The sequence below is a fragment of the Sinohyriopsis cumingii genome, chromosome 10 (assembly GCF_028554795.1).
Source record: "Sinohyriopsis cumingii isolate HCF-2022 chromosome 10, ASM2855479v2, whole genome shotgun sequence".
Taxonomy (NCBI): domain Eukaryota; kingdom Metazoa; phylum Mollusca; class Bivalvia; order Unionida; family Unionidae; genus Sinohyriopsis; species Sinohyriopsis cumingii.
Genome location: NC_142970.1, coordinates 66,314,539 through 66,339,705, shown reverse-complemented (window position 1 = coordinate 66,339,705; position 25,167 = coordinate 66,314,539). Strand labels below are relative to the sequence as shown.

Here is a 25,167-nt window from a genome sequence, read left to right as displayed (position 1 = left end):
GCTTTTCTATGTATTGATAGTTCTTTTCTTGAAATGTTTAAATATTTCACATCTGGAAGTTACTTCTACCCATTGCTTACACTACTGGAAAATATTTACTGTTGATTCAAAATTTATATGAACACATATATAAGAATTAGAAAATATTTGCTTTCTATTGATGGTTCTTTTTAATATCTATATATCTCAATTAGCATAGCGACAGTACAAGAAAGAGACAGCTCCGGTGGACTAGTGGTTAGAGCATCCGCCTCGGAAGCGGGAAGCTGTGGGTTCGAACCCCGGCCGAGTCATACCAAAGATTTTTAAAAACGGTACTACCAACAGCGGCCTCGGGGTGGGACATCGTGCTACATGTCCGCGACATGATACCCCAGTGCTGCTAGACATCACTATAAACTGATTCACTGCAGACATCGTAGCGATATGACTGATTTTTTAAAATAAAGCTACGTTAAAAATCCTAATCACACACACACACACACACACCCAAGAAAGAGACGTTTTGAAACATACAATACTGGAAAAAAAATTACTGTTGATATACAATTTACGGTATATTGTAGTGAAGTCCTAACGTTAAGTCGTTTCAACGCGTCAACACGTGTTACAAATCAGACGTAGCCTAGTAGTTAACTTACACTCAGTTAACAGTGTATGTAACTGCTGCTCAGAATCAAACGTTTCCAAAACTTAGCTTGGATTGCGGTGGATTTACAGGTGTGTAATCATATTTTATGCGTACAGATTATCCGATTACTGTAAGTGGATTCTAATTCAGTTTAATTATATATTACTCCTTAAAATCGCTTTATTTAACAAAAAGTGACGTAAATCAACTGCATAGATCATCGTGTCAAAGCCTAATTTTCCTAATTATGGTTCGTGGTTTACCTTATGTCTGTGATAATATAATTTTTTAAAAATTAATTTGGTGTATCAACTGCAAGATAGGTTATAAGTGTTGTGTAATACTTTTGCAGAAATCAGTGAAACTTTGGTAGGAGAACGTTTTGAATTATGAGTACGTTTTGAGCGCGGTACGCTTCGGCGTTTATATTTACGTTTCGAATGGTACGTTTCAGCTTGGGTACTTTTTGACTTTAAACCCCATCCACTGTTGATATGCACAACTGACTCAGTTTATAAGGCATTTCAGATCAATTTACCTTCAACAGATGCTGATCGATGCTTAGCTTATAGTTTCCTACACTCACATAAAAGTCTCGTGTAATTTCCCATCCTGCTTGATTCTGTTGCAAAACTAGATGTGTCCAGTATCGGTGATCTGAGAGATATTCTCTGTCGGTTGATAAATAGCGTATCGTGTTTTAATTTTTCTCACCCGGTTAGTGGGGCCCCGAGTGGCCGAGTGGTCTAAAGCGCTGTCCGTTACGGATCACTGCCATCTCACCTCTGACTGCGTGGGTTCGAGTCTCGGATTCGGCCAATGTGGGTATGTGAGAAAGCTTGCCAGTAGCTTCTCGTGGGTCGGTGGTTCTTTCCGGGGTTTTCCTGGGTTCTTCCTCCACCATTGATACTGGCCGCCATGTATAGCCTATCGTGTGCTGAAAAATGGCGTTAAACCCTACAACAACAACAACAACAACAACTCACCCGGTTAGTTGTTATTTATGCCTAAGTTGTGTGTGTGTGTGTGTGTGTGTGTGATATCTGATAAACAATTGTCTAATTAGTTTCGTCTAGTTTGTGGCCTTGTGCGTTCTATCATAAGTATGTTTTACAAATGCAGTATCTTTCTGGTTTCGCGTCGCGTTGTTTCTTACCGTGTTTTACAATTATATGTATAATTTGTACCTTTACTGTATGCATAGTGTGCTCATTTTATATCATGTTGTCATGTGTACGTTTAACTTTGTATGCAATTGTATCAACTAAACCAGAGAAAGTATATATGTCTCTTGTGAATTAAATCTCATAAAATTGACAGTGAACAACTTTCACGAACGAAGACATTAATGATTATTTTTTTAAATTTTATTTTATTTTAACCAAGTTAAAACAAAAATGGCATCAAAATAAATAGTTCCACCATTGTCGGTCATATTTAATGTATGTGCCTAGTATATTCCGTTTTCTTGGTTCGAGAATTTTACTAACCAAGCGCTCGGAAGACTAAGACTTACTTTCAAGCAGAATTTTTAAGTTGTAATTAATCAACCGTCTTTATTCCTTTTCGTTCATTTTGAGGTATATCTGGGGACAGTTTGTTTATATACTACACACTTTGAGTATTTTCTTTTCAGATTGTTCAAGGAACCCAACAAACACTTTGAATTAGACTTTTACGTTGTTTCACCTGTTTTCGATAATATCCATTGTGAATGTGTACAGTGCAGCTCTTTTTCATTGCCATCTTAGTATGTTATATTTTAGAAGTTGGTTAAAATAGGGAGTGCGTATGAAGTTAAAAATGCATGTGAAACATACTAATTTTTAAACTTCAGATTTTTTTCACGTCAACGGATTAAAATACTTTTGAAATTCTAAGGATATCTAACAAAAATTATATTTGCTTTCCCAAAATTGGGATCACTTGTTTCGATTTGATGAGATAAAGGAAAAACAAAGAAATAACTTAAAGATATTAATTGCTTCAGAGGGCTTTTTCAATATATTTTCCATTGTCATGGTGTCTTATGTTTTGCTTTTCTAAACATTTCACAATGAATGAGCAATAGCTGTCTTTGAAGATTTATATAATTGACAAACTGTTGACATGCATAATGTCTTTAATTATTACAGAGAAAAACAAAAGTTTCATTTTTAAGATCTGGGACGACAGGTTACAAATTTCTCACAAGAACTCGAGGTGTTCACAGAATTTAGAGAATACATATTAGTGGGACATCACAGTTTATACAGTCAAATCATAACCGAGACCAAATATACCCAAAGTCAAAATGTATATACGATGGTTCAAACATGACCAAGTTGAAATGTAATGATAAGCCGAAATGTTACCATACCATATTTTACCACTTTCTGTGATCAATAACAAAACATTTTTTATTTTGTATTTGCATTTTGCCAACCAAATTTTAATTTTTTTTATATTATCACTGGCAGAAAATAAACCACACTACTTTTGGACATTGACCTGATGATCTATACAGCTAATCAGCTTTATCTCTGATTATTTTCTTTTGCATCTCTTTTTGTTAAATAATAATGATTTTAAGGTGTAATATAAAATATTTAGGTCCACAAACCATTACAGTAATCAGATTGTCTGAACTGGAAAAAATATGATTGCACACTTGCTATCCACCCAAACCCAAATTAACTTTTGGCAGCTTCTGTTTTTGAGCAGTGATTACAAATGTTGTTAATATCATGACTTCAGTTGTTAGTTGAGCACTACATCACATAGAGAGGTGTCACATTAAAAGAAAACATCAAAGTTTAGGGAAAAATCATGGATTTTACTACTTTAGATTTTAAACTTCAACCAATCTGATTCCAAGACAGTTGTCCTTTTAAAATTTGATCTTTATCCATGTAGAATAATCAGGAATGATAGTTTCATATACTTACATGTATCATTTAACATCGTGGGCTTTTCTTTTTTTAGACAATCAGTATCTTTCTCAAATTCTTTTGTGCACAGACTTTAATTGTTTTGTAGAAAGAGGCTTTAATTGTTTTGGACACTCTGACTCGATAATTCTTTGGCACACAAAGGCTATTTAGAAAACATTGACTCTTTAGCTATTTATAATACATGGACTCTTTATTTGTTTTATAGAAATACTGTCTTTAGTCTGTTAATTGTTGGGGCCCTGGGTCGCTGAGTGGGCTAAAATGCTTGCCTTTGCTGATCACTGCCATTACACCTCTGACTGCATGGGTTCAGTTCTCGACTCGGCCATGGTGGATATGTGAGAAAGCTTGCAAGTTGCTTCCCTTGGGTTGGTGGTTCTTACTGGGGTCTTCCCAGGCTCTTCCTCAACCATCTATACTGGCCACCATATATAATCTAGTATATGTTCAAAAATGTCATTAAGCTTGCTACAGGTAGCCCAGAGTGGTCTAGGGCACTCTCCGTTGTGGGTCACTGCTATCTCACCTCTGTCTGCGTGGGTTCGAGTCTTGGATTCGGCCAATGTGGGTATATGAGAAAGTTTGCCAGTAGCTTCTTGTGGGTTGGTGATTCTTCCTGGGGTTTTCACGGGTTCTTCCTCCACCATTAGTACTGGCCGCCATACATAGCCTATCGTGTGCTGAAAAATGGCGTTAAACCCTACAACAACAACAACAATAAGCTCGCTACAACAACTGTTGGTTTTGTACATACAGAACTCAACAATTTTGTCAAGCCTGCTTTGGGAAGCAGTCTGACATAATGTTCACTTCTGCATGATGTGTGTATGTATGTCCTTGTGTTCATTTATCTGTACCAAGATCAGTATTGAGCTGAGTGTTAAATATGTTTACTTTCTAGCTAAATGAAGGAAACTCTTGTTCCTTTTTCAGAGAAACTACATCATGAAAATTGCTGTGGAAGGTTGTTGCCATGGAGAGCTGGACAAGATATATGAAACATTGGAACACATTGAGAACTTACACAACTATAAAGTTGATCTTCTCCTGATATGCGGTGATTTCCAAGCTGTCCGAAATAAGTCTGACATGCAGTGTATGGCAGTACCTCAAAAGTATCAAAAGATGAATACTTTCTATAAGTAGGTTTTCACAAATCAATGTTTCTCTTTACAAGGTCCAATTACTATTTCACTTTCTATAAAAAAAAATGTAAGAAATTAAAGATTCTTTAGAACACTTGTTAAAAGTCAGATATATTCATTTTTACCTGTGTGGGTGAGAGAGTTTGTGCTTGCATGATGTATTTATTTGCATTTATTTAATAGTATAGACGGCATTGAAAGATTCAGGACTGCTCAATAACTATGTCTAACCCCCCATAATATTGTGTCAGGTGGTGTTAAAAGGAATTTGTAAAGCCCTCACAAACAAGTTTCAGTTTTAAAAAAAACGTTATTGTTTTTACACATTCATTCTGTGGTGTTTGTGTGGTTTAATATGAACAAATTAGTCACAGAAAAATCCTAAATTTGGACAAAATCAGTTATTTCAGTGAAATTGCAGTTATGCTGATCAATGTGATCAGGCTAATTTGTAAAACTTGTCTGCAGTTATGAAGTGAAACCCTCACTATAATGTACATTCTACAGCTACTCTTATTGGTTTGGTCATGAAATTGTTAAAACTTTTTTTTATCATTACTTCAGTACAACTCATGAATTTTCTTATATAGTAGCCTGGGTGGAGCAAGTGTGGAAAGGATTAAGGAAATATCTGTCTAATATTGTCATATTGCAAACTCCTTTCGTTTAAAAGTGGAGCCATGTTGCTGAGTCATGGAGGAGAGGGTGTGGCCGACAAATGGAAATCACTATTGTATGTGTGTGTGTGGTTTTCTTTTACAGTAAATTATTTGCTTACTGTCTTTTAATCAATGGCATAATATACTGTCACTTATATGTTGCAGGTATTACTCAGGGGAGAAGAAGGCTCCTGTGTTGACGTTGTTTATTGGTGGCAACCATGAAGCCTCCAACTACATGCAGGAACTCCCGTATGGGGGCTGGGTGGCTCCCAATATCTACTATATGGGTAACAATTAGAGTTTTTTCAGAGTAACATACTTAGGGTTATTCTGTTCTTGTACAAGTTTGTTTGCTTTCCAATATCTACTATATGGGTAACAATTTGAGTTTTTTCAGAGTAACATACTTAGGGTTTTTCTGAGCTTGTACAAGTTTGTTTACTTCCTCAGGCTTTGTTTTCATATTTTACAAAGTATTGTTTTTTTCAATGGATATAATTCTGGCAGGAATTAGATTTGTAAACAAATTATGTATGTTTTTTTGGGTATTAGTTTCATAATTTGTAGGGGCCATGCAACTGAAGAAAATAGGTAAGCTCGTAAATAAAAGTTAAGGCTTTGTCATGCTTACACATAGATGTTAATGTATACTATTTAAGATGTTTTTATGCTTACAAAAAGTTAATCTGTTGTATCTAATTTAGGTGTTGTCATGATTACGTATAAACATTAATCTATAGTATTTATTTTAATTGTCTTCATGCTTACAGATAAATGTTAATCTATAGTATTTAATTAAGGTGTCTTCATGCATACTACTGCATCAGAAACTGTTGCTTTAAGGTTGACCTTCAAAGAGTAATGGGAGTTTTTAACTGGTACATCAGGGTAACGCTGGGGTTCACCAATTTGCAATTTGGTTTCCTTATTGGCGACAAAATATACCATCTGACGATATTTTTGGCTGTTAAAAACTGTATATAGTCTTGGGTTTGGAGTTGAGAAATTAAAAGACATCATGACAGGAAGCTGCAAACTTGGATATAAAATTGCACTGGAACATATTGTTGCATAAACAAATCCTTTGTTCATATTGCCATACCATACAATCATGGCATTGTAATATTATAATCCGCATATGCTTATGTCTGGCTTTAGTACTTGGTGCTGTAATATAACCCAAATAGTCATGCTTCATGACTAGCTAAAATTGACCACCTCTGAAGGTGCAGACGGGAATGACTACAATATACTACACAATGGTAGATTTTTTCCTGTTGGAAAAATGTACCAGAAAAAATAAATTTGCCGAAACTTCAAAGTAAACAAATTACCTTTGAAGCATTGATCGTTCTGTATAATTACTAAGCAAATAAAAAAAATAATTCTGTCTGTGTTTTACAAGGTATCTCACTTCCATTGCCTTGTCATTTACTAAAGTTGGTTCATGGTCATTCTGTAATTTCAGGCTATGCCGGAATTGTCAACATAGGAGGAATACGTATTGGGGGTCTATCAGGAATATTTAAAGGAAGAGACTTTCACAAAGGTAATGGCTTTGTTTTAATATGTGGATTTCTGCATTCATGTCAATTGAATATTATTATTATTATATAACTAAGAACAAGTTAAGATGATTTTTATTTCAAATAGATTCACCTTTATTCTCAAGAACATAAAGCCTGTATCAAAGATAATCTATATTCAGCTGCTTTTATAATGTTTCAGAATTATTCTTAGATGAAAAACGAGAACATAAAATTGCAAATAAAATTGTCTGTCAATAGGCTCAAATTTTGTTGTTGTCCAAAACTTAAGTCTTGTTAGCATAATTCCGATTAAATTACATGTATGATGTTCAGCTTGACTCAGCCATCCAACATATTGAAGAATTACTTTTACATAATCAGGGCAGAAACATCAGGTTTGATGCATGTTTGGAGTTTGTTTAAATTTTAATTTTGACGTATAAAATGAAAACAGCTTTAAGCACAAAGGAGTTGTGTACAAAGAAGTACAGGATTGAGCCCAAAGGAGTACAGTTTTGTCTCATTAGCATAAGCTTGATGAGATCTAGGTATCAGTTTTCTAGCGGTATTGATGGCAGCAGCATCAGTTAATAGTTTTTTGCAAATCAGATGATGTGGTGGGGTTATGAGGTATATTACTGCATTTATGTAAGTGAGATAACAAGATTTTACATGACTTTTTGTAGTCTATTAAGAATTAAGTATGTAGTAATTGATTATAATAAAATATAAAAACTGATAATAATAACAAAGATAATACTAATATTAAAAATACAGAGTTTACAGAAAAACTGGTTCTGTAGGATGGTACAGCTTACACTTGTATACTGAAAAGTGTTTATACTCTCAGGTTTGGGCTTTTGTTTCTTTTTCTAAAATATTTAGCCTTAGAAAACTTTATGTTATTTCAGTTGATGCATTGACACAGGCAGGTTGTTCTTTGCCCTTCACCTCTCTGGTGGCCTAGTGGTTAGAGCGTCCGCCTAAGATGTTGGAGGTCGTGGGTTCGATCCCTGGCTGAGTCATACCAAAGACTTACAAAAATGGTACTAACAGCTTCCTCGCTTGGTGCTCAGCATTACGAGGTTAGTGTTAGGTCTGGTTGGCCTGGTGTCATGATAATGGGACTGGGTGGGACATCATGCTACATTTCTGCAACATGATGCCCCAGTGCTAGACATCACTATAAACTGCCACACTGCAGACATCGTAGTGATATGACTGAAAAATTGCTAAAGCTACATTTTAAAAAAATCCCCAAAAAATAATCATGTATGTCTTGCTGTTGATTTATTTCTTAACCTTATCTTAACAAAGTAAACCTTGATGATCATTTTGTTAACAAATTTTTTATTTTGTGTATACAAACAACCAGTGGATAAGTTGAGTGATCTTCTGTCTTTGTCCATCATTTTTATGAACAGCCTTGATTGATAAACTGTTCTCATTGTCAATGTTTCTTTTAATAATCAGTAAACTTGTCCATCAATCCCAACATGTTATTAAAGTAAAACCTACATAGGGGACTAACAGTCACCACTTCAACCTGACTCAGAAATAGAGAAGCATGTGGGATCATCTAATTCACACAATCCTGGCTTGAAATTTTTCAGCAATCGATTCAGAATTTCAAATAAAATACAATTTATTATGACTTCTGTTGACAGATAGGTGGAGCTTTGCAGTTCATCAGTTTAGAAGACATTGTTATGTTCATCTTGTATTGGAACAGTTTTTGGGTTTGGCATTCTGGCATTCATTTCCATATCTTTTCTCACTTCAGGTCATTTTGAGCACCCTCCATACACTGATGAGACTAAACGTACTGCCTACCATGTCAGAAGCATTGATGTTTACCGTCTAAAACAGGTGAGTTTTGACCCAGCTATGTGTAATTTCTAAAAGGTTACATCTTTATTATGTTAATTCCATTAGCAACTCCATGTTAGCTTGTAAAATATTTTGATTGGTCCCGTTAAGTGCAGCTTCCTGTGGTTCATTCATAGCACTTCATGTTTGCTTTTTTTAAAATTTGACAGAATGCTTCCTGGCCTAAAATCCTTCAAGTGTATACAAAATGATTCTGTCAAATATGGTCACCATTACTAAAAACATTAAATGATTTCTGGTCAGAAATTGCTTGCAGAATTTCTTAATAAGCGAATTCCAACAAATGTGATATGATACTTAAAGTAGAATCTGGAACTGCTTAATCAGGTTTGTTTAAACATTCAGTGTATGCTAGTTAAGTATGGTATCCACAGAATTTGAAAGTGAAACCATGTACTCAGAGTGACGGCATTGTTGTTGGATGCAAAAATGCTATCAAATGTTTGAGATGAAATTAAGACACTTTTATCTGGTCTGAGAAAGGCAAGTTCAAGTACCAAAATCTCCATGTTAGTGTAGTCGTAAGAAAATTTGTCCAAACAGGGAATGGATAAAAACACAGAATTTTGGCTATTTTTTGAAAGATTTGTTTTATAGAAGCTAGATTTAAACAGATGTAAAATAATTCTTATGTAAAAGTATGATGAATCCATCAGCTAAACAGGTATAATTTTATTTTGGATTGTAATGTATGGAAAAGGACCCAGTATTGGGCAGGTTTGTAGAAAGGATTGAACATAATGTTGACAACATACTGGAGCATAATCCAAGAAATTATAATTTTTTGGCAGATGATGTTGATTTGCCATTAAATATGGTTACTTTACCAAGTATAGAAAAGCCCTTCAGTTACTGTTCAAAAATCACTAAACGAGTTTGACCAAATTTGACAGAAATCATCTTGGCATTGGGGCATTTTACTTTGTACAAATGATGCCAATCAGCTACCGAAAAATGACAACTTCAGCAGTGGCCCCCCTTTTGAACAGCACCCCAACCTTGAGGCCAGCTGCTTTAAATGGCCAGGATCCCTTGACACCAATGAGTTTGTGTTCTAGAGGAACCGTCAAGTATGGCCAACCATGCATTTTGGCACAGAAACTGTCAAGTTTATTCATCATAAGCAGACACATAATGGCTGTTTGCAGATAGAAATTTCAATAATATTGATTGGTCAACACATTTATTTCCAATATGAAACTTAAATCCATGCAAAGAGTAAGTAACATGACTATCCTCACAGCACTGTGTTCCTCAGATGTCATCACTTTGAGCACCTGGTAATTACTTAGATATTATTGCCATCCATAATTATCAAAGGTTACATCACCTGGTAATTACTTAGATAGTATTACCATCCATAATTATCAAAGGTTACATCACCTGGTAATTACTTAGATATTATTACCATCCATAATTATCAAAAGGTTACATCACCTGGTAATTACTTAGATATTATTACCATCCATATTTATCAATGGTTGCATCACCTGCAATTACTTAGATATTATTACCATCAATAATTATCAAGACGATGAAAGCCAACCTCTGAAAAACACAGTATTGTTAAGACCAAGTCAGCGTGACCTCTGTTTTTCATATAGAAAATTATTTGTGGTTCACTAAGTTTTCTTATTGAGAGTTGTAGGGTTACCTGTACATACAGTTTGAAACTTTTATCACTTAAATACGAGTTTGAGTATAAGCATACCAGTATAAATGTCCAGTATCATCATCGTGGATGAATAAATAAACATTTTGAAAAATAAACAATGAATTTAGATATAATGTTTCTTGGTTATAATGTTTCCAGTCCACTGTGAAACATAAACAATCTTTATTGTATTTAAACTTTCCAGTAACTGGCAACTGGGTTTTAAACAGTCTTTCAAATTTTGCACTGAGCATTTTAGATTAAGCTCAGTATTGGAGATATATGTAAAATTAGTCTGTTGGAACCAATTTAAATGGATTTGTTGTTATTTCCTCCTGGCTGTATATATTCTGACAGGTAGTATATGATTCATGTATTTTGCCATGTGTCTATGAATTTAGTAATTCAAAATGAAGTAGTCTGTAAGAATGTACATTTAAAGCATATGCCTTTTTACCTGAATATTCTCTTGTATCCTTGAAGAGTAACATGTAGCATGTTATGAGACAGTAAAGCACTGTAACATAAAGATTAAAGATTGCCCCGAACCCCTCTTTCACCCCAAACCATAAATACATACATAGCCATTTTTGCAATATGTCTGTATTAATCAATTTTTCTTTATGTTGTTTTTTTATCTAGGTTACACGAGCTGTTGATATCATGATGTCACATGACTGGCCAAGGGGAATTTATAACTATGGGGATATACAAGGGCTTCTTAAATACAAGAAATTTTTAAAGGAGGAGATAGAGAATAACACACTTGGCAGTCCCCCTGCAATGGAGTTGCTGTTAAAACTCAAACCCCAGTACTGGTTCTCTGCACATCTTCATGTTAAATTTGCAGCAGTCATTCAGCATGATGTAAGAAAACACTTTGCTTGTTATCTATACAAGTTTTCATTGGATGAGTTTTGTCATGTATCGTTATTCCATTTGCATACCTTAGTATTAGTTCATTTCATTTTAGATGTAAGGGCAGTTCAAATGTTAATATTTGCAGTTATTCTATTGATGTATATTCATCAGTATACCTGTACATATTTTGAGGGGTGATATTAGATGGTGTTGAATCCCTTAGCAGAGCTGGATTTGCTGAGGCATATGTTTGACATCCATAATCCATCTTTGATCTAATTAGGGATCTGTACAGTGATAGGAGAATATCTTGGTCAGCTTCCCAGTTGGTTCCATTGATGTTTCCCAAAAGGTTTCAATATTGGTTGCCTCTTTTGACTAATTTGGTGAAATGATTTTGCCGTGTTAGGTGTTGATCAAAAAACATTCCCTAAAATTTAGCTATTTTAATAAAGGTTATTAGTGTATTGTTTTTGGGTATTCACTTGGAGCAAATAAATTTCCTTTTTCTTTTATGCTCAAATTTATTGCTTAGCAATATGTATAGAAGATGGAAGCTACTTTCTTACTGTATATCTTGCAATGATTTTCAGCAGTTTACTGCTTATGTTCTACTCTGTTATGTGTATATTCATACAGAAGTTATAACCAATGACATACATCACCTTCCTAATTGAAGATAAAAATAAACGATGTTAAATAATGATAAAAGTGTATTCACGTTGTTGGATTGAACTTGGTTTGTCTGCATCTGAGGTGGCTATTCTTACCACTAGACCAAGCAGGCATTTTATTAAAATTAGCTTGGATTTCTTGGTCATAATATTATCAGTGTCTACTGGTTAGGCAGTAAACAAATATTTCTGGTCCACAACAGCGAATTATCAAAATTATTTATTTTAAAATTTTAGTATTTAATGGGCTATCATGAAAAGAATTGCGTTATTACAGTCTAAAATTATACACACAAACATACAGTTTTTACATTACAACTAAATTATTTGTTGCTATTCAGGATCCAATAAATTTCAGAATTAGATGTCAGCTTGATGGAGCTACCAGATAAATTACCATCTACCCAGCTTAACCTTTGTAGCCCATAGAAGGCTGCTTGATATAAAATTTTTAGTTTTGAGACTTCTTTTTCATTGACATAAGTCGATGTAGTCTCCATTACCACTCACACAATATGTTTTTGGTAGTATACTTGAGGCAGCTCATTATAATTTCATCATATGGTAGCCCAGACCTTATATTCTGGTAGCCCATACTGAATATTTTGGTAGCCTATATTCTGTAGTCTGATAATCCATACTGAACATTTTGGTAGCCAAGACTCTGTATTCTGGTAACCTGATCCCAGCGTTTTGGTAGTCACTGGCCTTGACTATTATTATTTTAGATTTTTATTTATTTTGCTTTTTAGCATATTTTTGAAAATGAAATAGAAATATCGCACTATTCAATATCTTATTTTGTTTACTGAAGAATAAAACAAAGGGGGCCCCGAGTGGCCGAGTGGTCTAAAGCGCTCACCGTTACGGATCACTGCCATTTCACCTCTGTCTGCATCGGTTTGAGCCCAAGGCTCAGCTAGCATGGGTACGTGGGAAAGCCTGCTAGTAGCTTCTTGTGGGTCGGTGGTTCTTCCTTTGGGTTTTCCAGGGTTCTTCCTCCACCAGTTATACTGGCCGCCATGTATAGCCTATCTTGTGCTGAAAAATGGCGTTAAACCCTAAAACAACAACAACAACAACAATAAAACAAGGTTTTGCAATAACTTTACTTATAACTAAAACTCTGCTTTTTTTCAGCCCTCTGATGATGCAAAGGCAACAAAGTTTTTGTCCCTAGACAAGTGTCTGCCACGGAAACATTTCCTTCAGGTAATTCAAACTTAATTAGTCAAATAGACACTATTGCAGGTTAATACAGTCAGCTGTGAAATGTGGCTGTTGCACCAGGTGCCCTGTTTGTAAGGTATGGCTGTGACCCAATTATTTATATTAGCATGTGATATTCATTGAAATTTTATATAATGACAGTTTTGTAAACTATAGGTACTGACTTACTTTCATATTGATGTTAAGTACCTTTACTTTCATATGATGTTAAGTACCTCTGTCATTATATGTGATGGATTGAGATGGACATTCTTTGATTGTGCTATTATAGGTTAATGGTGTTGTTATTGAAGTTAAATGTGAAAAATTGGAGCAAATTAAGTTGTTAACAATGCTTTAAAGTAAGAAAATTAAATCATGTGATGCAACTCCTCAGTCAGGGAAATGTGAAAAATTCAACAAGAAAAATTGACATTTGTGATGATTTCTATGTTGCTCTCCGGAAAACATTTTATGAGACTCTGAATGAATTCCTTTCTCATTAGCTTATGAGCTTCGATATTGATTTTGGTGTGGTTTGTTCTCTTGATTTTGGTGTGGTTTGTTCTCTTAATTTCCTCTATTTTCTATCAGTTATGATTGTTGCTCTGACAAACCAAGATTAACTGCAAGATTGCTGAATTCAAAGATTTTTTAACGAACTTGTGACTTTACAATATTCAAAATAACAGACACCTTTTGAAAAATTAAATTCAATTTGTTAATGACTGCACCTTTGCGATAAAGGAAAACATCTGTACTTTCAACTACTGGGCTTCGTCAAGAACTGCTGGCTATGTTTCTTTTGAGATTGATCGGTTCTTCCAAGAAACTGCCATCTCACAGAACAATGCTGCTGAAGACTTACAAAATCTTCATCAGGTATGCAGTTCCTTAAATCACTGGTTCCTTGTCACCAAATACTGATAGAAATCGTAGATTTGTTGAACTGATCTCTGATCAATTTCGATTAATTGGAGACATTTTGTATAATTTTTCACGGACACTGCCACTTGTACCTGCTTGGTAATGGTTAAGTTTCTTGTATCATACACAGCTCCATGGTTTACCAACACATGGGTCATACCATACAATGGGGGGCTATAACACACATCTCTATGGTTTACCAAACACATGGGTCATGCCATACAATGGAGGGCTATATAAGAAGCTACTGTTCACATAATTGACTTTTCCTGGAAGATAAGTCAAAGAGTTAAAAGAAACAGACAAATTTAATCGTTTATGCTATATATATACACAAAACTGCAAGGACCCCAATCTTCCATTGCATCCTATATGACATAACATGTTCTGTGGAATTTGCTAGTAATCACTAGTGACTTTGATATGCTGGTGCATTATGCAATGACAGATCAGAGTCTGTGTTGTTTGCAGCAGGATTTGTCTTGTACATGAGTATATAAAGTACCTGTTTATGGAAAATATAATTAAATGTATTGTCATTTAATTAATTGTCACACCATTACAAGACACCAAATTTGATAGCACAGTGATAATCTATCTTATTTTAATTGCCTCAGAATATTTCTCTTTCCAAAAAGAACCCCAGAACTAAATGAAGCAAACTTGAGCCTGAATGTTTTGTCTCATTACTAGGTGATAGATGTACCACATGATGTTTCTAAGCCATTACAGATTATGCTGGATCCAGAGTGGCTGGTGATTCTGAAATCCACAAATCATCTGCTGAATTTGACCAAGACACCACACTATCTACCAGGCCCAGGATGTAATCAAAGGTATTTCATATAGTCCATGTTACACTATCGGCCTGGCACAGGGTATAATAAAAGGTATTTAATGTAGCCCATGTTACACTATTTACCAGGCCCAGGATGTAATCAAATTTATTTCATGTAGCACATGTTACAATATCAGACTATCACAGGGTGTAGTCGAAGGTATTTCATGTAGCCCCTGTTGCCTTGCAAAAGGTGTAATCACAGTTATCTCATGTGGCAGATGTTATGCTATCAGCCTGGCCCAGAGTGTAATCAAAGGTACTTCATGTAGCCCATGTTACACAATCTATCTGGCCCATGGTGCAATGAAAGATATTGCACAGATAATGAGCTTAAACACCCATGTAGCTTGTGTAAGAGAGGGGCTTCAATTAGAATATTTTTGGAGGGAAATATTAGTTGGAGTGAAGGAATTCCTAAGTCCAAACCTTGCTTCACATGTGCTTTATTCTTTTAATAATGATGCCTTTTTGTGCTAAAATGAATACTCGTGTACCCAAATATGAGTTCATTAAATCTTGAAACTGGGGAATCAGAAAGAAATAACATTTTGGATGGTTGACAACATGCCCTTGAATGTGTCAGGACAGGGATTGAACATGGGCCATGAGATATTTAAAGTAAGCAGCTGTACTATCCTGGCCCAGAATATATTGAGGAATTTTTATAGGGATGTCCTCTTGTATGTATAGTTGGTAAAAGAGAGAAAAGCCTAGTGAAGGAACAAAGGCCTGATTTTTTTTTAAACCACGGGAAAGGAAATTAAAGGGAAAAATAAAAGGTTGCAATACCTTTCTTCACTAATTTGGTGTGTATAATGCATACTGATGTATAATGAATATGCAAATTTTCAACCAAGAATAAAGGGACAAAACAAACCTGAAAAAATTATTCAATTTAATGATCAAGCCACAACAGAAAATTACTCTCTAAGTAGTCCAAAATTCTTCTATTTATCCACATAGGCAAAATACAATGTGTCCACCACATTCCTAAATAAGATGAAGGCCGTGGGTGAAGGCCATGGGTGAAGGCCATGGGTGAAACCTCCATCATGTTGAGTCCTTGGGTGAATTTTAAAAAAGGCCTATTTAAATCGTAGTATCAAGATAATGATGATTACTGATATTACAGTACAATATATTAGCTGGTGCCTAAGTTAGCAAGACAAAGTGGCTTCTGCCTACCACTGTAATGTACAAAGTAAGCCAAAATCTTGAAGGAAGATAATGCATGACAGCATGCTGTACTGGTGAGCTATATGGAATCTTACATTTATTACACAGATACTAGTAGAATAAAGTATGTATCCCTGTATATGGCATTACTTTTTCACAGAAAGTGGACTAAATTCAAAATCAACACAGCGGGTAAAGCTGCTCAAGTCAAGTCAGCATACAAACACAGTATTCATAATGAAACTCCATGTACATAGATATTGCCAGGCCACAGAATCATGGGTTTCTGGCAGTAATGAGTCACACAATTACTTGTGTTGACATGATTTCTTGGACCCATAGCATATTTCTTTTAGTTTTTATTTCTTGATTAAGTTGATCAGATCATCTTTTTTGTCTTTATCCTATGTCTGTGGAGAATATTGTTTGACAACAAGCACCTTTATGATAGAGATATGTTGGAGTATTGTAGAAACTAGGTATTCTGATTGAATTGTTTCCTGGAGGGGTATAGTAAATTAATTCTTTGATCACCCATTAGGAAAATGTCTAAAGTGGCAGCATCTCTGTGTGTATACAAAAAAATAACAAGCATAAACATGAATACACATGACTCATTCCAGGAAAAGCCTCAGGCTTTACATACATCTCCCTAATAATACTCATTTCAAAAGGCATGTAAGATTGTTTAGATTTTATGCTGTGAAAGGTTTCTGTTCTCCCATCCATGATTTCAGTTAGCTGTTAAAATTTTCCCTCAAACCAGATATTTGACTTTGTCAACATTGAAATCCTAATTACAGTTAGGGATAGTAGAATGGTACAAACATGTATCCAGTGTTTTAATCTTCTCTTAGGAGAGTTTCTTTTCTGGATAAAGTAGGTTAGTAATTGACTAAATTGGATGAGAACCAGAGTTTTACTTAAAAGAAGTTGCATTTTTATAAATATTCATAAGATTTGAATGACTGCTGAAATGTTCAGTGAAGAAAGAAATGTATCTAACAAAGTAAGAAGAAAGATATTTCAAAGAAGTCATTTTGAGGGTGGACTGATTTGTAGGACTCAAAACTGTAGACTGACTTTTAGGACTCAAAACTGTGGACTGATTTTTAGGACTGAAAAGCGTGGACTTATTTTTAGGACTGAAAAGCGTGGACTGATTTTTAGGACTGAAAACTGGACTGATTTTCAGGACTAAATACTGTGGACTGATTTTTAGGAATGAAAACTGGACTGATTTTAGAACTGAACTGTGGACTGATTTTTAGGACTAAATTATGTGGGATGACTTTTAGGACTGAAAACTGGACTGATTTTTAGGACTGAAAATGGTGGACAGATTTTATTTATATTCAAGATATGTACCATATAATCTATCAACTAAATATTCTAGGTTGTCTTGCCAGAGTGATTTAATCTGTCAGCTAAATATTCTGGGTTGTCTTGCCAGAGTGATTTAATCTGTCAGCGAAGTATTCTACGTTGTATGTTTGTGTAATCTATCAGCTAAATATTCTAGGTTGTCTTGAAGTATAATCTGTCAACTAAATATTCTAGGTTGTCTTATCAGAATAATATAATCTGTCAACTAAATATTTAGGTTGTCTTGAAGTATAATCTATCAACTAAATATTCTAGGTTGTCTTATCAGAATAATATAATCTGTCAACTAAATATTTAGGATGTCTTGAAGTATAATCTATCAACTAAATATTCTAGGTTGTCTTATCAGAATAATATAATCTGTCAACTAAATATTTTAGGTTGTCTTGAAGTATAATCTATCAATTAAATTTTCTAGGTTGTCTTATCAGAATAATATAATCTGTCAACTAAATATTTAGGTTGTCTTGAAGTATAATCTATCAACTAAATATTCTAGGTTGTCTTATCAGAATAATATTATCTGTCAACTAAATATTCTAGGTTGATTTTATCTGTCAATTAAATATTCTAAATTGTATAGTAGTATAATCTATCAACTAAATATTCTAGGTCATCTTATCGGAGTAATATAATCTTTCAGTTAAATATTCTTGGTTGTCTTCTCAGAGGACTATAATTTATCAGTTAGATATTCTGGGTCATCTTATCAGAGTAATATAATGTCAACAAAATATTTTAGGCTTCTTCATATTAATATAATCTGTCAACTAAATATTCCGTTTTGTCGTTGTTTAGAAACAACTGTCTGTGAGAAGAGATGGACAGACGGGTATTTGTGATGACAAAAAGTTTTATTAATGTCCTCAGATTCACAAATATATTAATGTTGTCAATGTTCTAACACATTGAGACAATGTTGTACTGATATTGTGAAAAACTGTCACGCTGCTGACATATCATGACATTATTTTTCAAAACACCAAAAACCACTTTCCATTGAAAACAGTATTCTGTACACAAGGATGCCACCAATTTTAAGTTTTAGGCAACTAGATGGAATTTTTAATTTAAATACGTAAATGTGCTATAATCAGATTTTTCAGCTAATATTTATAAAGTAGCAAGATCTTCATTTTCCATCATCTGCGATTTAGTCAGCGATTTATCCTTGGATGTTGAGTGACATCTGAGGTAAATGTTGGTTTAAAAGTACAGAAACATTTAAGAGCTTTGTAGAAGTGTAGCAAAATCCTTACTGGGCAAATAGTAACATTTCAGCCTATTGATTTAACCATATGTCACAAGAACGTTTTGGGTGTATCAGCTCCAGTTGCACACGTGGTAGAGCACCTGTCTAGAGTTAGGGAGGTACTTAGTAAAAGCACAGAATGGCTATGAATTTGATCCCCAGTAATATGATATGATCACGCAACATAGGATTGTCATGTTCAGCTTTTAGTAATCCTGACTGATCATGGATAATGAAGATACACGGACATGCATTTGAAAAGCAGGGGAAATATTTCACAGGAATGGGTTCATTGCATAGGTTATGATAGCCGTGGTCATTAGGGCACCTGTCTAGGTTTAGAGAGGTTCAAGATGTGAGCCCCAGTCTAAAAATCACACATGATTTGTATTGTTCAATGTGTAAATGTTGTTTACTGACAATCCATATGTTGGCTTCAAAATGTTATGTAATTTTACTGATGTTCTACATGTAGGCATCCTATGTTTTGCCAAGTTGTTTTTTCAGACCTGCAGTTGCTTGTTAAATTGGCAATTGTTTATTTACACACACATAGTATCATTTCAAAGTTATAATAAGCTACTTCTTGTCATAAAACACTGTTGTGATAGGTATGGAATAGATGCAAAACCCATCAGGCTTTGGGTTTTTATGCCACAGAACTTAGTGAATGCAGTAAATGATAATCACAGAATATTTTAATTAACAAGGAATGCTCTTGCCCACCCTCTGACAGATGAATTGGTTGTGTAAATCATTAAGTTGAAATTATACTTATAAAATTGCCATGGAGTCCATTGCATGACTGCATTATATCTGGTATTATTTAAGAATGAGGGTTGTCATAGCGATGAAATGCTGTTAAACTTTCATTTTTATATGCATCGATCCAGTCTATAAAATCACTTGTATGTAGAACAGAGTACTAATTAATCGTGTATATGACTTGATGCATTTCAGAGTTACTGCAGCTGATGGCCATTAGGGGCTTTAGGTCAGTTTTTTACACTGCTTATATTACCTGAGGTATATTAAAATTTTAACATGTTCTTTTCTGATTTTCTGTATTTCAGATATGACTTCACAGTGAGTGATGCGGAAATAGATGCCATCTATAAAGATTTTGGTGGTAATCTATCACTTCCAGAAAACTTTGAGATAACTGTACCAGTCTATGATCCTGCAAACTCCACAAACAAGGCTGCTCCATCACCTCAAACCAGTATTAATGAACAGACTACTCTTTTGTGTACCATGTTGGACATTACAGACCCAAATGCAGTTTTTCTTGGGAAGGACTCTCGTTATAAAATTCCAGAGAGTTTTGGCGAGTCATTTGAAGTGAAACAAGATGAGGACATTGATGATGGTATTGATGAAGATTATGAAAGTGAAATGAGTTTTGTTTCTTTATCAGAGAGTGAACAAAACTCCAGCTTTCTATCAGCAGGTAATAATAGCTTGTCATCCACTGCCAATGACAGTATTGTTTCAGCAGGAAATCATGATGAGATTTCATTAGGGGATGATGATGGTGTAGATGATGACATGGTTGGTGAGATGGCAGCTGAAGGGAATGATAAGATTGATGTTACAGAAGATGATGAAGATGATGAACTTCAAGCAATACTTTCTGCCCAGAAAGACTTGAGGATGAAATTAGAATCAGCAAAATCGGATATGGATTTTAAATCATCTGTTGACATTGAAATGCTGCCCAAAAGTTGCATAAAGAATGCTCACAAGAAATTAAACTTTCCAAAAAACCTTTCTGCATCTAGTTCCTCTGATACAGAGGTAATTGCTGAAAAGGTATCTGGGACCCATAGCTCCTCCCTGTCTAATGCCAGTATGGAAATGAAATTCTTAGAAATTAGTGTGGAAGGTGATGAAGATGAATTGCAAGAAATTCTGAAAATTCAAAGAGAAAAAAAACTGAAAGAGTCTCAGACTAACAAAACACAAAGTGACACCCAGGAGGTTTCTATGTTTGGAGATACAGGTGAAGATTTGAATGACAATAGTGGTCTTGTAGATAACCAGTCTGTCAGTGATTTTCAAAAAGAACTTGAACATCTGAAACCTGTGCACCAGTCCAGTCCTGCAGTCAGTATGGAAGAGCGCACAGATGTCTCAAAGAAACTAGGTGTTGCAACTAGGCTGGCAGCTTCATTTGAGAAAGCTGGTTTTAAAAGGGGAGATAATTCTATTAACACAACACCTGAGGTAAAAAAACTGAAAAGAAGGAACCAAAGTTTGTATACAGATGTGTCTGAGGACGGTGTGAGTTGATGTCATTTAATTCTTTTTTTTTTTTAGCCATTATGCATTGATATGGTAATGGATGCATACATTTCTTCAAAAAGAAAAAAATGTAGATTTAATAACTTGCTGTTTGCAGTCATCTGTTTCAGTGCTTGTCTTTCAGAGATTTATTTTTTTTGTAATCATGTTACATGGATCTAAAAAATTGGGCATTTTTGGTTATGATACATTTTCCGTGAAGCTTTGGTTTTTTAAAATAAATCCTTAATTTGTTGGATTACATTAATATGTATCAAGGAGAAATAAATTATTTCTGTATGCATTATTGTATAATGATCTGTTTTGAAATACTGAAGTATTTAACTTATTTTAAAAATTGATGTTTTACAAATTCAAAGACCCAAGCAATCTAAAATCACAAAATAAATTTGCAGGTTGGTGAGCATTTCTTGTTAAATATTGATCCTGAAATAAGGGTTGTTACATAGCAAAATGTGAGGAAAACATTCCCAGTTACAGTGGTCCCCTTCATATACAGCCTCCTCACTAGTGGCCACCTTTCTTAGCACTGACAAGTTTGTGTACTAAAGTATCCATTGTGAGTACCCACCTCTCGTATGTGGAATTGGGACAGCTGTATCTGCCAAAATGATCACTTGATATAAGTCTACACTTGAGACAAGTAGAGCCTTTTAATAATTAATGTTACTTGAAGTTATTAAATGCTTTGATGCTATATGTTAGTATCTTTCTTACTACAGACACATTCTCCTAACAAATATATTGCCCTCCTCCCCCCTGGAAAGGCCACCTGTATTATGTGGCCACTTTCCCAGTGCTGATGGGGTGGCCATTTAAAAGGGGGTCTGCTGTACTCCTTGTTCATAAAATAATAGATATATGAATATTTTAAAATTCATTGGAATTGTGAAGGTTGAGGATCAGAGACTATTAGAAAAGGGTATGTAGGTGTGTTTATTTTCTGCAATCCTGTGGCCTTTTTCTGTCAGGTCACACAATAATTCTCATTGAATTGTATTCCTTTTAGCGACTTAATCATATTTTTCTCCAATTTTTTGTTATTGCAATCAAGAGTAGTGTAAACATTTTGCATGTTGTCTCCAATCTCTTGCACGGCTCACGGTGATACGCTTAGATACAAACGGTGTCATAGTTGTGATGTCATAATCTAATAACCACATAATTTTGAGTTGTGCTGTAAAAAAATGTTTTACAGAAATTATTGCATAAGAACTGTTATATTTGTACATTTTTGCATTTGACAAATGTTATATGATAAGAAAGAAAGTGATTTATATATTTTTTTTTAGATTTAGTGTTATTCTTTAATATTATGTAGAAAGAAGTCAGATGATTTCACATGCAAGTAAGTTAATGTGAGATCTGTCCAATAGGTATAGCACTGACAGAATAGATAACAAAATGTGTGCAAGGCATACAGCTTAAATGTGTTCATGCCCCTCTTTGTGAAATTTTTCAATCCATTTAATGTTAATTGATTGAATCATGTAAGTTTTACCTATTTTTATGATGAAATAATTCTACTAAATAATGAAATTTCTTTTCAGTTCTTGTTATAATGGATTTAAAACCATAACCATGTTTGCTTTTAATAATATAAAGATTTTCACAAGCTTGAATGAAAAATATTATTGAACACATTCAAGGATCTGATAATGTATTTAAACAAACCATGGTTTTTAAACAGTTTTATGTTTCATTGAAATATGTTAACCACAATGCATGAATTGTTAAGGGAAGATTAAGTTTTACTTCATTGGATTACAGGTTAAACTGACAGATTTTATAAAATTAGGTAATATTATAATAGTAATTATTGAAGTCAGCTGAGTGCAGGTGTATTTTACATGTTGTGCTGAGTACAAGGTTTGCATCACAAGTCATGCTTTGTGATATGTGTGCTTCATATGTCATGTTAAATGTCGTGTTAAATTCCATGGGTACTTCATAAATATTGTGTAATGCCATGGTTACAGCACAAGTCATGTTATATGTTGTGTACTTCATAACTCATGTTAAATGTCATTGGTACTTCACAAGTAATGTTAAATGTCATATGTACTTCACAAGTCATCTTAAATGTCATGTGTACATCACAAGTCATGTTTAATGCCATGGTTACTTCATAAATCATGTTTATTATCATGGGTACTTCACAAGTCATGTTTAAATATAAATATAATGATATAATGGGCATAATTGACAAATGCCATTTGTATACATGACTGTAATGGACATAATTGACAAATGTTATTTCTAAATGTAAGGATGTAAAAGGCATAAATAAACCCCAAAACTCTTCTCTGCTAGAATTTCTGATTGTCATAAACTGGACTGTAGAATGGCTTGATATGGATGGATCATCAGACATGCAGAAATGCATGATTTTGGAGAATTATAAATGCTATATTTAGTTGCACTTTGTAGCTTGGACATCTGTATATGAAGAGCATAATTTATGTTTGATCTTTGCCTGTAAGTTTCTGCTCAATAACTTTCCAAGGAATCATTGGAATGACAATTCAATTTTGGTACAAGGCTTTACAGTTAGCAAACAAAGGCCAGGTCTTATTTTCACCATTTCCTTGCAGATGGTTTTTGAATTAAAGTCCCTGTTTATGTTAGAACCTCATTCATGTTGACTACATGGATTTTTTTAATCATGGTCACTAGCATTGCTGAAGAAAGTGATAGTCTCTGTAAAAAGTGTCATATGTCCAGTATACGCATCCATCAGATATGGACTCAAGTTGTATTCAGAGTCAGTGTTACGGATTATAAATATCATTTAGCAAATTTTATGAAATTTTAAACATGTCATGTTATTGTGTCAATTTTGTCCCAAGTTTGACACAATCATTCTGACCAATTTGTATTTTCTTTTTTTTTAGAGCATTAGTCAATTTTAAATGACAATTGTGCGTAATAAAAACATTCTTACATTATGATACAGGCTTTGTCTTGTTTGTAGCATGCAATTTTGTATGGTCGTGCTGCTTTGATTATATTTCTGTGTGGCTTAAAATGACTGAAAGCATTTGGTATATACTATATATGCATGCATATAGGTTAGGTACAACTGCAAATTGCAAGGTCCAGATCTGCCATCACATAATTTCTGTGCAGATTATTTAGAGTAATCAATAGAACAAATGACATAGACCTTGATTTGCCATCACATAATACAGTTGCAGATCAGGTTGTATGGTGCTTTGCAGTTGGACTTATGAGTGAGTATAGTTGGTAATTCATTAATTAATTGTACTCCTCATTAATGATGCAAGTCAAAACGATTATAATTGCTGTGTTCAGACATTTGCAGTACCGTAGACCTTTTATCTTTGGGGTCAATCTCGTCAGTCAGTACGTTGTAAACTTATGAAAAGATGTGAACTGTATATGATCTTGATACATTTGCCTCCATCTCTCAACACAGTGCTTAATTGTTCTTCATTTTATTTCTTATGGTCCCGAGAAAAACAATTATATAACATTATGTAGCTTGCATCTGCAAAACCTTAGAAAGGGTAGAATACAGTACATGGATTTCCTGAACCATTCATTGTTGTGTGCTTCCTTGTGGTCCTTGTTAAATACATTCTATTTTGGATTTTGTATTTGCTTACCAACATCATATGTTTTTTATTATTTAGCTATTAAAGGTGTAATTATAGAAAGTCTAGATAACCTTGACACATATATTGTCCATTTATTCAATATTACAGAAATATTTAGGGTTTTATCCATTGTGTCTTGACAGCGAATAATTAGTTTTGACTCATATTTAATGCATCAGATTGTCCTAAAATGTATTATATGGCATCACAGAGAAACTACTTGTTTCCAATTTAGAAAATAAATATAATTACCAATTGAGTCCAATTATTGATCTTATATTAAAACCACCTCAGCCACTAGTCATAAGTTCACTGAAAAGGAATTCTCTGGACATAGTGTTTTCATTGGCCTACTTAAAATGCTCCCTTCATAATATTCAACCTGCTACAGTTTATATAGTTCATTGGTTGCAATTTTTAAAAAAGTAATTGCTAGCAATGTTAGCTATGCAGGTTTTTTTTAAATACTAATT

General features: G+C 34.2%; 1 protein-coding gene across 2 annotated transcripts; it reads left to right on the top strand.

The window, feature by feature from the left end:
- The first annotated feature begins 2,118 nt into the window (after positions 1–2,118).
- LOC149790305 (lariat debranching enzyme A-like) lies at positions 2,119–24,022 on the top strand. 2 transcript variants are annotated; one of them, XM_089972357.1, is made up of 9 exons: positions 2,119–2,211; positions 4,498–4,706; positions 5,534–5,658; positions 6,840–6,920; positions 8,684–8,769; positions 11,087–11,311; positions 13,120–13,191; positions 14,809–14,951; positions 19,844–24,022. In XM_089972357.1, the coding sequence occupies exons 2-9, from the start codon at positions 4,510–4,512 to the stop codon at positions 21,060–21,062; spliced, it is 2,148 nt and encodes a 715-aa protein (XP_089828483.1). In that variant the 5' UTR covers positions 2,119–2,211; positions 4,498–4,509; the 3' UTR covers positions 21,063–24,022. The 2 variants fall into 2 exon arrangements, with proteins under 2 accessions (XP_089828483.1, XP_089828484.1); XM_089972358.1 differs by lacking the exons at positions 2,119–2,211; positions 4,498–4,706; positions 5,534–5,658 and adding an exon at positions 5,735–5,746.
- Positions 24,023–25,167: the final 1,145 nt, after the last annotated feature.